At 39.1% G+C, this 13,182-nt stretch overlaps 1 protein-coding gene across 2 annotated transcripts; it reads right to left on the bottom strand.

Annotated features, from left to right (window-relative positions):
• Positions 1-410: 410 nt before the first annotated feature.
• PRDX3 (peroxiredoxin 3) lies at positions 411-8,889 on the bottom strand. 2 transcript variants are annotated; one of them, XM_069099071.1, is made up of 7 exons: positions 8,755-8,889; positions 7,287-7,416; positions 6,530-6,671; positions 5,807-5,942; positions 4,694-4,797; positions 2,684-2,849; positions 411-1,334 (listed from the first exon to the last, which is right to left on the bottom strand). In XM_069099071.1, exons 1-7 carry the CDS (start codon positions 8,788-8,790, stop codon positions 1,281-1,283), a joined length of 768 nt encoding a protein of 255 aa, XP_068955172.1. In that variant the 5' UTR covers positions 8,791-8,889; the 3' UTR covers positions 411-1,280. The 2 variants fall into 2 exon arrangements, with proteins under 2 accessions (XP_068955172.1, XP_068955173.1); XM_069099072.1 differs by lacking the exon at positions 8,755-8,889 and adding an exon at positions 8,622-8,640.
• Between the last annotated feature and the right edge of the window lie 4,293 nt (positions 8,890-13,182).

Consider the following 13,182-nt stretch of genomic DNA (forward strand, 5'->3'; position numbering starts at 1 on the left):
GATAACATCCACGTGTTTTTCTGTTCCTCACTCATACTCTTTCCATGCCTGGTCCTTGCTACTGTACTCAAAGTCACAGGCCCTTGGTTCACATCCCTCTAAAATATACAAAAGTAATTGTCCACCCTCGTTTTCCCCCAGGCAGCGCCTTTCCACACCCTCTGTTTGGATGTCGGAGTCTGAGCAAGAGGGACGCTGGGCTCCGTCCAGTACCCTATGCCAGTGGAAAATTTTAACGGAGCGGATAGCACCTTCCTAGAAGTGAGTGCTTCCTCCTCTTCGGGATGTGGTGGCTGTTGAAGGGCCTTATCTACCCAGACACCTGGTTTCCCTCCCCAACCCTGACCCCTGCACTGCCCCCTCCCACTTCTTCCTCTCCCAGGCGGTAAAGAGCTACAACAAAGTCAAGATACTTTAAAATTTCTTTATTCTTGATTAAAGAACGTACACCGAGTTATTCACCAGCTAGAAAAATAAGTGTTCAATAATAATTTCCAAAGCTGCATTATATATAACTCTGGGATTCAACAGGTATCCTTCACAATCAAATTAAATAGTATTTGAAATGTATCAAGACAAAGTTCACTCAAACTTCAAATAATGGTAAAACGAACCCCTGAATTAAAAATCTCTAGTGTGCCCACCATGATTAACTACTTTAATTTACCACTGTTAAGTGCTGGATTTTTTGAAAAGCAAACATATTTCATACTTGTCTAATACTCAAATGTGCCATGAGTCAAATTAGACCTCTGAAATTAGTATCTTTAATTACAGGTCATTCACTTTATGGAGAAAAAAAGACTATAGTGTAATAATTAAAAAAAATCTACAAAGGGATACTCAGTTAAGGGAAAACAGCTATACCTGTTTACCTGTAACTCAAGCCCTCAAAGCATCCTGATTAAATGTTTGCCACACCCATTATTTGTGCATTAGAGGCAATGAACAATTTCTTTAGCCTATAAATTCAAGAAGGGAACCTTTAGGCTCCAATGAAGACATCAAATATATATTAAGTGCAATTTGTAAAGGAGAACTATGGGAAAAGCAAGGATTTGGTACTAAAGGATCCTTTGAACTAGCAAGAACTATCAAGGTTAAATAGTTTGGGGGGGGAATTTTATGAAAACTGAGCATTTGGGGGTGATATTCACAGACACAAGCATAACTTGTATATGTTCTACATTTCTATATGCAATAATTTTTCGCATGTTATTGTAGATTCCAATTTGTGGTTTCTTCATAATTTAAAAAGCCACACGGGTCTTCAATATTATTTATTTATTCACTTTCTCAAAGTACTCTTTGGAAGCTTTTGGAGATGGCTTGATCTGAAAATACAAAATTTTTGTTGTACAATTAGGACTTTATTGACAACCTTATATTCTCCTCATTAAGATTCGATTTCTAATTTCAAACCTTTAAAAAGTGATTCAAAAAGCAAGAAAAATAGAAATTCTAAGTTCTACCTCATACCTAGTAGTTGCCCAAAAAAGGAAACTGACCAATGTTGGAGAGGCTTTGGGGGGAAAAGTACAGAGGTGTACTGTTGGGCTGTGAATTGGTCCAACCATTTTGGAATCATGCTTAAAAAGTTATTAAGCTGTGACCCAGTTATACCATTATTAGGCCTTCCCCACCAAAAAACAAAGAAAGAGGAAAACTCACTATATAGAAAACAACAAACTAATATTTAGAGCAGCTCTTTTAATGATGGTTAAAAATTGGAAACTGAGGACCAGTCTTCCAGTGGGAATAGCTAAAGAAATTATATTATTAAGCCTTAAGAAATGATGACATGGAGAGTTTTATAGGAATCTCGAAAGACTTTTATGAACTAATGCTGAGTGAAGTGAAGAACCAGGACAGGGGTGGGGAACCCGTGACCTCAAGGCCACATGTGGCCCTCTAGGTCCTCAAATACAGCCCTCTTACTGAATCCAAAGTTCACAGAACAAATCCCCTTAATAAAAGGATTTGTTCTGTAAAACTTGGACTCAGTCTAAAAGCTGCACCCAGAGACCTAGAAGGCTACATGTGACCTCAAGGCTGCAGGTTCCCCACCCCTGAAAGTAGAATAATTTATACAATAATACAATATTATTGGGGAAAAAAAGCCTTTCAAAAACTTATTTTGACTAATGCAATGATAAACCATGAGTTCAAAAGAATAAACATGAAACACTACTCACCTCCTGACAGGTAAGGAATTTAGAATGCAGAGAGGGGCATACATTTTTGCACATGACTAATGTGGGAATTTGTTTAGCCAGACTACGTAGATATGTATTAAGGGATTTTTGAAAATATACTTAATGGGAGTTGGGGCAGGGAGATAAGTGGGAAGGGCAGATTAATTTTTTAAAAATTACTTGAAAGACTAAAATACTTAAAGAAATAAAAGAGAAAATAATAGCTTAATATACAGAAAATTACATCAATATTTTCCAAGACCATTGTAGGGAATCCTGCCTGCTTTTTGGATTCCATGTCATAATCTATGATCAAATTCAGTCACTTATATACAGTCTTAATTTCTACTCTGGGCATTTGTTCTGTAGCCTTGCTTTTCCTGCCCTTACAGACTTTTCAGGTACAGGCTCCTGGCAGCAAAGAGGTCAATGAATTCCATTCTCAGTGTATTTCTGAATGCCAAAATAAATTTTGAAGCTAGACATACCGTAGGTGAATCTGGTGTCCAATTTGCTGGACAGACCTCTCCGTGCACTTCCACAAACTGGAATGCCTTCACCAAACGAAGAGTTTCTTCCACACTTCGGCCCACAGGAAGATCATTGATACTCATGTGTTTTATAACTCCATTAGGGTCAATTAAGAAGAGACCTCTGAATTGAAAGAATTACCCATTAGTATTTGGGCAGAGAAGAATTGGCCTCTCAGAAATGAATTTTCCCTATCCTTTTGATGCCTGTAGTTTTCAGTCAATTAATAAGTATTTGTTTTGTGGCTAATGTATGTGCAGGATATGCTTCTAGTAGGAAATGAGAATGGATGACTAGAGAAGAGGTTGGGAGTCAACTACAGCAACAACGGTAGAGACCAGGGAAGTGGGTGAAATTACAAAAGGAGAGAATATGGCAAAAGGGGAGAAGATCAAGAACAAGCTTGGGGGATGGGGCGGCCAGGTAGCACAGTGAGTAAGAGCACCGGCTCCAGTGTTGAGAAGACCTGGAGATCGAATCCCGGGCTCAGACACTTAGTACCCACCCAGAAACACCTGGTTGTGTAACCTTGAGCAAGTTACTTAACCCCAATTGCTTAGGGGCTGTCAGGTGGCTCAGTGAGTAAGAGCACCGGCTCCAGTGTTAAGATGACCTGGATCAAATCTGGGCTCAGATACTCAGCACCACACCCAGAAATAACTGGCCGTGTAACCTTGAGCAAGTTACTTAACCCCAATTGCTTTAAAAAAAAAAAAAAGAACAAGCTTGGGGGAATATCTTTATTTAATGAACAGGTCAGTCAGTGGAATGGAGAGAGAATTAAGAGAATTCACAGAACAGAAAGGAAACATGGTAGAGTGGAAGGAGCACTGGAGTTATCCAAACACTTGGATGGGAATCTCAGCTCTAGCAATTATTAGTTCTAAGACCTTGGACCTGTCATTTAACATGTATTCAATTCAATCCAAATTTATTAATCGCCTACCAATGAATAGCGAATGAGAATATAAACAAAAATGAAAAAGTCTCTGCCTTCAATAACATTCTCTTCTATTGGAACCTCAGTTAACTTATCTGCAAAAGGAAAATAATACCGGCACTACCTACCTCACAAGACTGTTATGAAGAAAGCATTTTACTCATTAAGAGGCAGCACTGCCAATGAACAGAATGCTTGATTTGGAGTCAAGAACACCCGAATTCCAATTCTCCCTCAGACATTTACCAGCTGTATAACCTGGGTAAATCACTTAACTTCTCTCAGCTTCAATTTGCCCAACTATTAGATCGGGGAAAATAATAGCACCTCCCTTCAAAGGTCGTTGTGAGGATTAAATGAGAAAATGTTTGTGAAGTACTTTATACACCTTGAAGGGCTTTATAAATATCAGCTGTTATTTTTATTGTAAACTATAAAGTAGTATATAAAATGAGCTCTTATGGAGCTGTAACAATACTTGCACTTATCTAATATTTTACAACTTTCCAAGTACTTTCATAAACATTATTTTACATGATCCCCACAATAGTTCCATGGGTTCAAGACCTACCTATTAGTATTTGGGCAGAGAACTGGCCTCTCAGAAATGAATTTCCTACCTCCTTGGAATTTTTTCTCGATACAAATGACATCTGGTTAAACAGGAAGATCTATGAACCTTCATAGCACTCATTTATAGCATTCATCATATTCTGCCTCCTAATATAGCTACTGGGTTCTTATCTTTTCCTAATAAGCAAGCTAACCTTTTCATTCTCCCCAGCATTTGACGCTGCTGAATAAAAGTTTTTGAAAGATAAGCAACTATCTCCCAGGGTTATTGTGAGGATAAAATGAGATAAAATTTGTAAAGTACTTCATGAATCTTAAAACACTATATGAAAGCTAGCTATGGTTATTATTAGCAATAATAATAATAAATATTTTAAAATACTTTACCAAGTTTTATACCTGTAAAAATTATTATGGCAATAAATTATAAAGGCAAATTAAGGTTAATGAGTACCTTAGTGCAAGGCCAGGTCCTTCAAGTAGAACACCATAGTCCCGGGAAATTTGTTTGGTTATATCTGATAGAAGCGGAATATTCATATGGCCCAAACCACCACTCTAATTAAAATTTAAAAAAAATCAGCATTACTGTATGACTTAACCAACACTCTTGATGCTAGAATATAAAATTTATAGATTATTAACAAATATATTTACTTTTTTAAGAGGAATTCCAAACACAAAGTCCTCCCCCCTTTTCAGATACCAGTTGTTAATTAATATTTATATAAAGAAATTTTTTCCAGTTTGCCTCTCTGTATAACCTTCCTTGTCAAAATATTATTGGCTAATATGGTGATTTAGAAGGCTTAGATAAAACTACCTGACCTTGAAAAACACATGATCTCAAAAAGATAATGATGAACTCATCTATTTGAATTTATGACAAAGGAAATACCAGTTAATCAAGGTCATACTGCCCTTAGAGTTATTTAAGTCAATAAGAAACAATTTAAAACTTTAAAAATAGCTAAAATAGTGCTGAATAGATGAAATGATTATACAGCATCTTTCTAACTCTTTAAATTCTCCTCTAATTAAAGACTTAGTATGAAACAGAAGATAAAACAGGAGGAATAATGAAGAAGCAGTTTAGAAAAAGCAGTAATTCAAGTCTCATAGCTTAGCTGGAATTTGTTGTTCTAAGTAAATTCTGAGGAAGGCTCTATTATTTTTTGAATTTACTTTAACACCTTACAATACTGAAGTTACCTTAGGTATTTGTGCATATTTGAAAAGAGATAAAGGAAATAGATGATAAGAGATGCTTCCTCCTTAATTAAAGTTTATCTTGCTCTCCTGTACTTTTTGTATTTTACCTATGCTTACTAAAGGGCTTTGGATTTAACAGACAAGGTTTCTAAATATTCATGTAGTATTTTATAATAATATGGGAGATTTCTTGGAATTCAATAAGTAACATTTTAAGACTGTCAACATACTCTAAGTTAAAAAAAATTATAGTGACAATCCTTATAGTGCCCTCATGGGCCCTTTTACTCTTCTTGTATCCAAGTCTTTGGAGGACTATTTGGGTAGTGGTTACATCTATGGTTCAGTTTTATACCTTTCTTGGCGTATTTATCCAGGCAAGATGGCTAAATTGGGAATCCACTGAAACAGCAACAACTTCACAGTTCACATCATGAAATTCGTTAGCTTTGTCACTAAATGCAACAATTTCTGTTGGGCACACAAAAGTGCTAGAAAGGGAAAAAAAGGTGATTAGAACAATCCACTAAGTCAGAATGTGAACACGTCTTCTGACACATATCTAGTACTCTTTTTCTCCACATCATACTGTCCCCTAAAATTTGGAGAAGCATCTAGAAGGTTTTCCACTATTTTGTGATTTATGTGGCCACAGCAACTTATAAAGATCATTTATGAAGGGGTTATGGAGTTGTAAAGTCTGTTTTGGTGGAGTTAAGGGCTCAAGTCAATGAAATGATACATCATTTGAAGTAATAAAGACATTACATGGATAAATTTTTCATAAATAAGAAAAGTACTTAAATTTTAGAACTAGAAATAGGAACTTTTACAATGATACTTTGGCACATACAAATTCAACTACTTTAAAACTATAGTCATCATATGGAATGATTCTCATTCCTAAATGTTATTACTTCTTAACTAGTAACATACTCAAGCTGTACTCAAGGACATTCTTCATAAAAATTCATAAGGAATTCCTCACTCTGGAAAATATGAGAAACCTCCAAAAGGACAGTGGAGACTTTTTGACTGACCGAAGCATAACATAAAAGCATATAGAAATTATACTTACAAATCAAGAGGATAGAAGAAAAGCACCAAATATTTGCCTTTAAAGTCATCAAGGCTTATTTCTTTGAATTCTCCATTGACAACAGCTGTACCCTTAAAATATGGAGCATGTTGGGTTACAGCAGGCATGTAAGTTGAAGAACCTTAAAAATATATTTGTACACAAAAAGTACTATTAGAAATTTGAGTTTGAGTCTCACCTTAGACATACTGGCTGTAAACCCAAAAGTCACTTAACCTCTCAGTGCTTAAGCAAACGATTCATTAATACAGATGTTAATCAAAAATTTCAGCTCAGGTCAACTCATCCTTCCATAAATAGGTACATGCATATATTTACTGGACAAAGCTTTCAAAAGATTTTTCAAGGTAAAGTCTGACTTTAAGAACTTTCTTTATAAAGACTAAACTTACTAACCTGCTCCTGTACAAGATAAGTACATTCAGTTATATTATACTTATATACACACATTTTCAAAGTCATTTAAAAATTTTTATATTTTTGAATTCTGATTGTAGCAAAGCCTATGGCATACAATATGAAATCTCAAAATGAATTTCTATTTTATGTTGAATATGATGGATGTTTGCAAACATTTACAATATAAATAACAAAATGCTGAACCAAAAATATTAAGAGGGCTCAGCTGTCCTCTACAAAAGAACATATAAAATCCACCCAATAAAACTGGCATTTAGAAATGTGTCATTTTCTACTTTTGTCCCAACAATGGAGCATAATGGAAAGAGGGACTTACTGGTGCTGAAGGAAAATTTTGAATGGGTAACACTTGTGGGCATTATGTTGGCTGGGAATGTGTTTCTAGTAGCAACAGGCCTAAAGGCTGCAGAAATGCCCAAGGGAAAGGAGTTCACATGCCGAGCAACCTGTTAAGTGAAACATTATTTTTCTTATTGCACACACAATTCTGTTGTAGGGTTAGAATCAGGAAACCAGGGGTAACCTAGAGAAAAGTGATTATGGGGGACCTAACATCTCTAAATGCCCCTGACCCCAGGGACAATTCTAATTGGTAAAAAGTTTTATCATTTTTCAATTCTCCAAACTTTTAACATCTGCCATACAAAAGAAGGGAGAGGAAAGGAACTTGTTACAAAAGGAGTTTTTTGTTGTTGTTTAGTAATGTTCCACTCTTCTGTGACCCCATTTGGGGTTTTCTTGGAAAAGATACTGGAGAGGTTCGCCATTTCCTTCTCCAGCTCATTTTACAGATGAGGAAACTGAGACAAAGGTTAAGTGACTTGCCCAGGGTCACAGCTACTAAGTGTCAGAGACTGGATTTCAACTTAGGAAGGAGTCTTCCTGACTTCAGATCCAGAGTTCTAGCCACTGTGCCACCTTGATGCCCCTAACAAAAGGGGTGCAACATTACCAATAGACAGTGCCAGTTAATTCAGTACTGCAGAGTATTTTATTTATTTAGGCAGCTGTTACATTCTGAACAAAGGTCTATTTCTATACAAATAAGTTTTAATCAGGAAAAGAAAACCTTTTCAAAATTCCCTTGTGGGCAGAAATTGTCATTTTGTGTCCCAGGCATCTAGCACAGTGCCAGCGATATGGTGCCTGTGGAATTGGACCCTACTAATAGGCGAGAAAGGTCAGGCATTAGTTACGTTGACCTATCTGGGCAGTCTCTTGCAAAAAGATTATCAGCAGCAAAAAGGGAGAAAAAAGAGAGATAGCAGTAGCTGTAGATTGTGGCCATAAGAGAGAATAGAAGGGAGAGGGGCAAGGTAGTAAGAGATTGTAAACTGGACTGGGAGAACGGAGGTAATGCAAGATTGGGGTCGAGGGGCAGACAGAGACACAAAAAGGACGGACGTAGAGTACAGGCATTGCCTGCAGCATGGGGAGGAATGAAATGGGGGGATGGGCACCATTTTGAGGGCTAGAGTAGTAACGAGGATAGTCATTGCTCTGGCAGCTAAAGGAATGGCACGCGGGGGAGGTGGAGAAGGGGGAATTGGGACGGAATTGGAAGGAGGGGCCGGTCGCTGTTCCTGGCATGCAGGCAGGTGGGCAGCGCAGGAGGTCTCAAACCTAGTGGCATGGTTCGGACAATACCCACTCAGCCCTGTTGTGCAGACAGGTCCCGGGGCTGGACACTTCTCCGGGCCGGAGGAGGAAGCGTGAGACTGTATAGTAGGAGAGACCATCTCCCGGACCCACGCCACCTCTGTCCCTCGCCCCCGGCCACTCACCGAAGCCCGAAGTAACCTTCCTAAGGAAGCCGCCATCTTCCAAGTGTGGGGAGGGCCCGCGACTCGCGGGGAAATCTAGCAGGGGCGGGTCAAGGGCGTGGTTTTAGGGCTAGGGGCGGGGCCAAGGGATACAGCTGGGTGGACGCCGGGGTGTGCTCAGATCCACAGGGGCCAGGTCTCTAGTTCCGGGCTAAAGGAGGGCCCGAGGGTCAGAGAGTGAAAGCTGAATGCAGCAGTTTGGAGTGGGCTATGGGAAGGACACTGGACAAAGGGACACTAAGGGAGGTCCAGGGCGGGGCCAGGGAGCTACCCATTCCCAGGGCTGGAGGGCGGGAGGAGGGACATAGTGACTGAAAGCCCCTGGAGGTGGGGCCGAAGCGGAAAGAGAGGTCTGGGGGGCGGGTCCAGAATCCTGGGACTGGATTGAAGGTAATTGGGTGAACCAACCCTGGAGAGGGAGAAAGGACGGGGGGGGTTGGGGGTGGGGGACGGGGGAAGAGGCTGTTTCCCGCCTTTTTTTTTTTTTTTTAAGAGTTGCCCATTTCAACTGGCCTCTCCTTATCTTAAATCCCCTTTCCTGCCCGAAGTCTTCAGGTTGCCTCCAGCCCCAATTATCTCTCCTTTTCCACATCTGCCAGGCCCCAACACTGCCAGCATCACACATTTTTGACCACTTGCTGAACTTCAGACCCTCGAACTCAGTAGGTGATCAGTAAATGTTTGGCAAGTTGAATTGTATTACATCGCCTGTCATTGTTTCCCAATTGTGAATTTTGTCTTCCGAGGAGATTGTAAAGTCTGCCTGTCACGGAAGCAAGTATTTAGTGCACACACTGCGGAGGCCTGCAGGGATACAAAGTATAATTACAAAAGTGGCATTCTGTTTCACCTGGTTGCCAGACCCTGCTCTAAATGGTGATCTAGAGCAAATCTCGTCCCCTCCCCGGGGTTGGTTCTTCATAAGTAAAATAAAGGACTAGATAAGAGTTAACAAAATAATAATTATCCAATTTACATAGTTCTTCACAGTTTTCTTTAGCAGTTTTCTGAGGTAGATGGATGTCAAAGGTCCCATCCTTAAATTGTAATGTGCTATGCCTTTGTATCAAAATTTAATTTAGCAAACATTTACTAAGCACCTATTATATACAAGTCCTTGTGCTAGGTGCTGTGGGGGATGCAAATAATAAGAAACTAGGATGACCAATCTATTGCCTTTTTTTTAAAACAACAAAAAGCCTTTTAATATTGCAGCAATCCCTTGTTTTAAATGATTTGGCACTGAGTTTGTGAAATTTTGATTCTATTACTTTTTTTTCCCCAAGGTTTTTAAAAATTAAATTTATTTTCCAATTAATCAGAATTCACTTTCTTTCCCTCTCATCTTCCTCTTCTACTGAAAAGGAAAGAAAAATAAAGTCCTTGTAACATGTATATGTGTATGTAAATATATATATATGTATGTATATATACACATACGTAGTCAAGCACAACAAATACCTGAATTAGCCCCTCTTTCCTTCCCTCTCTACTTCTCTACCCCTGTGTATATGTATATGTGTATGTATGTATGTGTGTGTGTGTGTGTGTATATATATATATATATATATATATATATATATATATAGTCTGGATTGGCACTCTAGTCTGTCACTTCTCTGTAAGGAGATAGATACCATCTTTCATCATGAGTCCAGTGGAATCTTGGTTGGTCATTGTGTTGATTAGAGTTTCAAAGTTGTTTGTCTTTATAATATTATTGTTATTGTATAAATTGTTGTCCTGTTTCTGCTGTCTTCAATCTGTATCAGTTCATATAAGTCTTCTCAGACTTCTCTGAAACCACTCTTTTCCTTTCTTTTCTTTTTTTTTTTTTGTAGGGGAGAGGGCAAGGCAATTGCGGTTAAGTGACTTGCCCAAGGTCACAAGGATAGTTTTGTGTTAAGTATCTGAGATCGGATTTGAACTCCTGTTCTCCTGACTCCAAGGCCGGTCCTCTATTCACTGCACCACCTAGCCAACCTTGTTTTCATTATTTCTCACAGCACCAATAGTATTCCATCCCATTTATATACCATCAGTTTCCTGTTTTTCTTTCCCACCTGGTATAAAAAGAGTACATTTTGTACATTTTATAAAGACAGCTGGCTGGCACAGTAGAGTGCTGAGCCTGGAGTCAGAAGACCTGAGTTCAGTCCAGCCTCAGATACTAATTAGCTGTTTAACACAAGTGACAGACACTCTCTGTTTGCCTCAACTGTAAAATGGGGATAATCATAGAATCTCCTTCACAGAGTTGTGCTTAGCACAGGGCATGGTACATCATAGGCGCCCTCTAAATGCTTATTCCCTTGCCTTCTCTCTTCCCTTCTTTTTTTATGGGTCCTCTTTCTCTTTCTTCAATCCCTTTGGGGTATAGACCTAGGCATGCTATTGCTGGGTCAAAGGGTATGCACCATTTAATAAATTTTGGCATATAGTTCCATATTACTTTCCAGAGTGGCAGGGCTGGTTCTCAGCTCCAACAATAGGGCCAATTTCCCAACAGCACCTTCAGCATTGATATTTTCCCTTTTTGCCAACTTTGCCAATCTAATGGATGTGAAGGGAAACTTCAGTGCATTAATGTTTGACCAGCTTGGTTAGCAATTTATTATAGAAGCTACTTTGTTTCTTACTGATGTCATATTGTGTACCCCTCCCCCCTTTTTGGATAAGTTTTGATTTTGTAGACTTTGCCTTTGTAATCTACCAGGGGATATAAGATTGTACAAAAATAGATATAAATGATAGGGAGGTGGGGCTACCCAGTGTGCTTATAAGAGTTTTGAGATACTTCCTAGATCCCCTCAAAGGAGAAAAAGTGCTATGAGGATTGAGAGTAGGAAATGACTGTTTTGCTAAGCCTTAAAGGATTTCAGGAGGAAGGAATGGGGTATTCCAGCCTTCCTACTGTCTTCTCTCTCCCTGACCTGTGAATCATCTTGCATAATCTGTTCTGTCTGTTCCTTGTTGAAGATGTTCAGTTCCTGTTCTTGTACTGTATCCTCCCCACTTGGATGCCATACTTGCTGAGTTCTCTTTTTTTTTATTTTTATTTTTTTTTTAAAAGCAATCGGAGTTAAGTAACTTGCTCAAGGTTACACGGCCAGTTATTTCTGGGTGTGGTGCTAAGTATCTGAGCCCGGATTTGATCCAGGTCATCCTGACACTGGAGCCAGTGCTCTTACTTGCTTGGCCACCCCTATTGGGGTTAAATAACTTGCTCAAGGTTATGCGGCCAGGTGTTTCTGGGTGGGTGCTAAGTGTCTGAGCCTGGGATTCGATCTTCGGGTCTTCTCCACACTGGAGCCGGTGCTCTTACTTGCTGTGCTACCTGGCCGCCCCTTGCTGAGTTCTCATGCATAAGAGCTGTTAATCTTTCAGGTCTACTGGATTTTGTGTCATCTATAAGTGTGTGCATATTCCATGTACTGATGGTGAATGGAATCGTTTTTTTGTAGATGTTTTTGTATATTTTTTTGTTTTTTTTTTCAAATGCTTTATTAACTTCTGATTTACATCATTCATTTCTGCCATATTTTGAGTTACAAATTTTCTCCCTGTTTTTCCCCTACCCACTGACCCAAAATAGCAGTCCCACAGGATATCCCCTCCTCCAATCTGCTCTCTCCCATATTTTCTCCCATACCCCTTTCGACTTTTCCTGTGGATGTCTATATAGGCCCCAGTGCCTGTATATCTTATTTCCCAATTACATGTAAAATAGTATTAATAATAGTATATATATTTGAGTATTTGATTTTAAAACTTTGAATTCTAGATTCATTACCTTCCTCCCTTGTCTCCCACCCTCACTGGGAAGATATGCAGTTCAGTATAGGTTAGACATGTGTGGCTAATGCAAAACAATAACACAGTAGGTATATTGTAAAAGACTGACTATATTTCCCTCCCTCTTATCCCACCTCTCACTTGTTCTATTCTCTACTTTGATCCTGTCTCTTTTCAAAAGTGGGTGCTCCCAACTTCCCTCCCCCCCAGGCTGCCCTCCCTTCCATCATCCCCCCCTCTCATCCCCTTCCCCCTACTCTACTGTAGGGTGAGATACCCTATTTAGTGTGTATTTCATTCCCTTCCTGAGCCAAATTCAGTGAGAATGAAGTTGACCCATTCCCTTTTGCCTTCCTATTCTTCCCCTCCATTGTAACCATTTTCCCTTGCCTCTTTTATATGAGATAGTTTACCCCATTCTGTCTCTCCCCATCTCCTCTCATTATATTCCTCTCTCACCTCTTAATTTCACCTTCCTCTATCATTCCTTCCTGTTAAATTGGTCCTGTGCCCTCTATGTATACCTGTAAACATATATACACACATTCACACATTGACATATGTATCCACATGCCCATATACCCTCATATATAT

Source organism: Petaurus breviceps, unplaced genomic scaffold, assembly GCF_028583685.1.
Source record: "Petaurus breviceps papuanus isolate PSGF00001 unplaced genomic scaffold, PetGlider_PUasm1.0 37, whole genome shotgun sequence".
In the NCBI taxonomy this organism is placed as follows: Eukaryota; Metazoa; Chordata; class Mammalia; order Diprotodontia; family Petauridae; genus Petaurus; species Petaurus breviceps.

What these genes read in the sequence shown, in the direction of transcription:
- PRDX3 (XM_069099071.1), bottom strand. Translation starts at nt 8,790, where the DNA reads ATGGCGGCTTCCTTAGGAAGGTTACTTCGGGCTTCG. An exon ending in GAAGGTTACTTCGGGCTTCG is followed by an intron (nt 7,417 to 8,754) that starts GTGAGTGGCCGG and finishes TTCACTTAACAG; the next exon opens with GTTGCTCGGCATGTGAACTC. An exon ending in GGATAAATACGCCAAGAAAG is followed by an intron (nt 4,798 to 5,806) that starts GTATAAAACTGA and finishes AATTTTAATTAG; the next exon opens with AGTGGTGGTTTGGGCCATAT.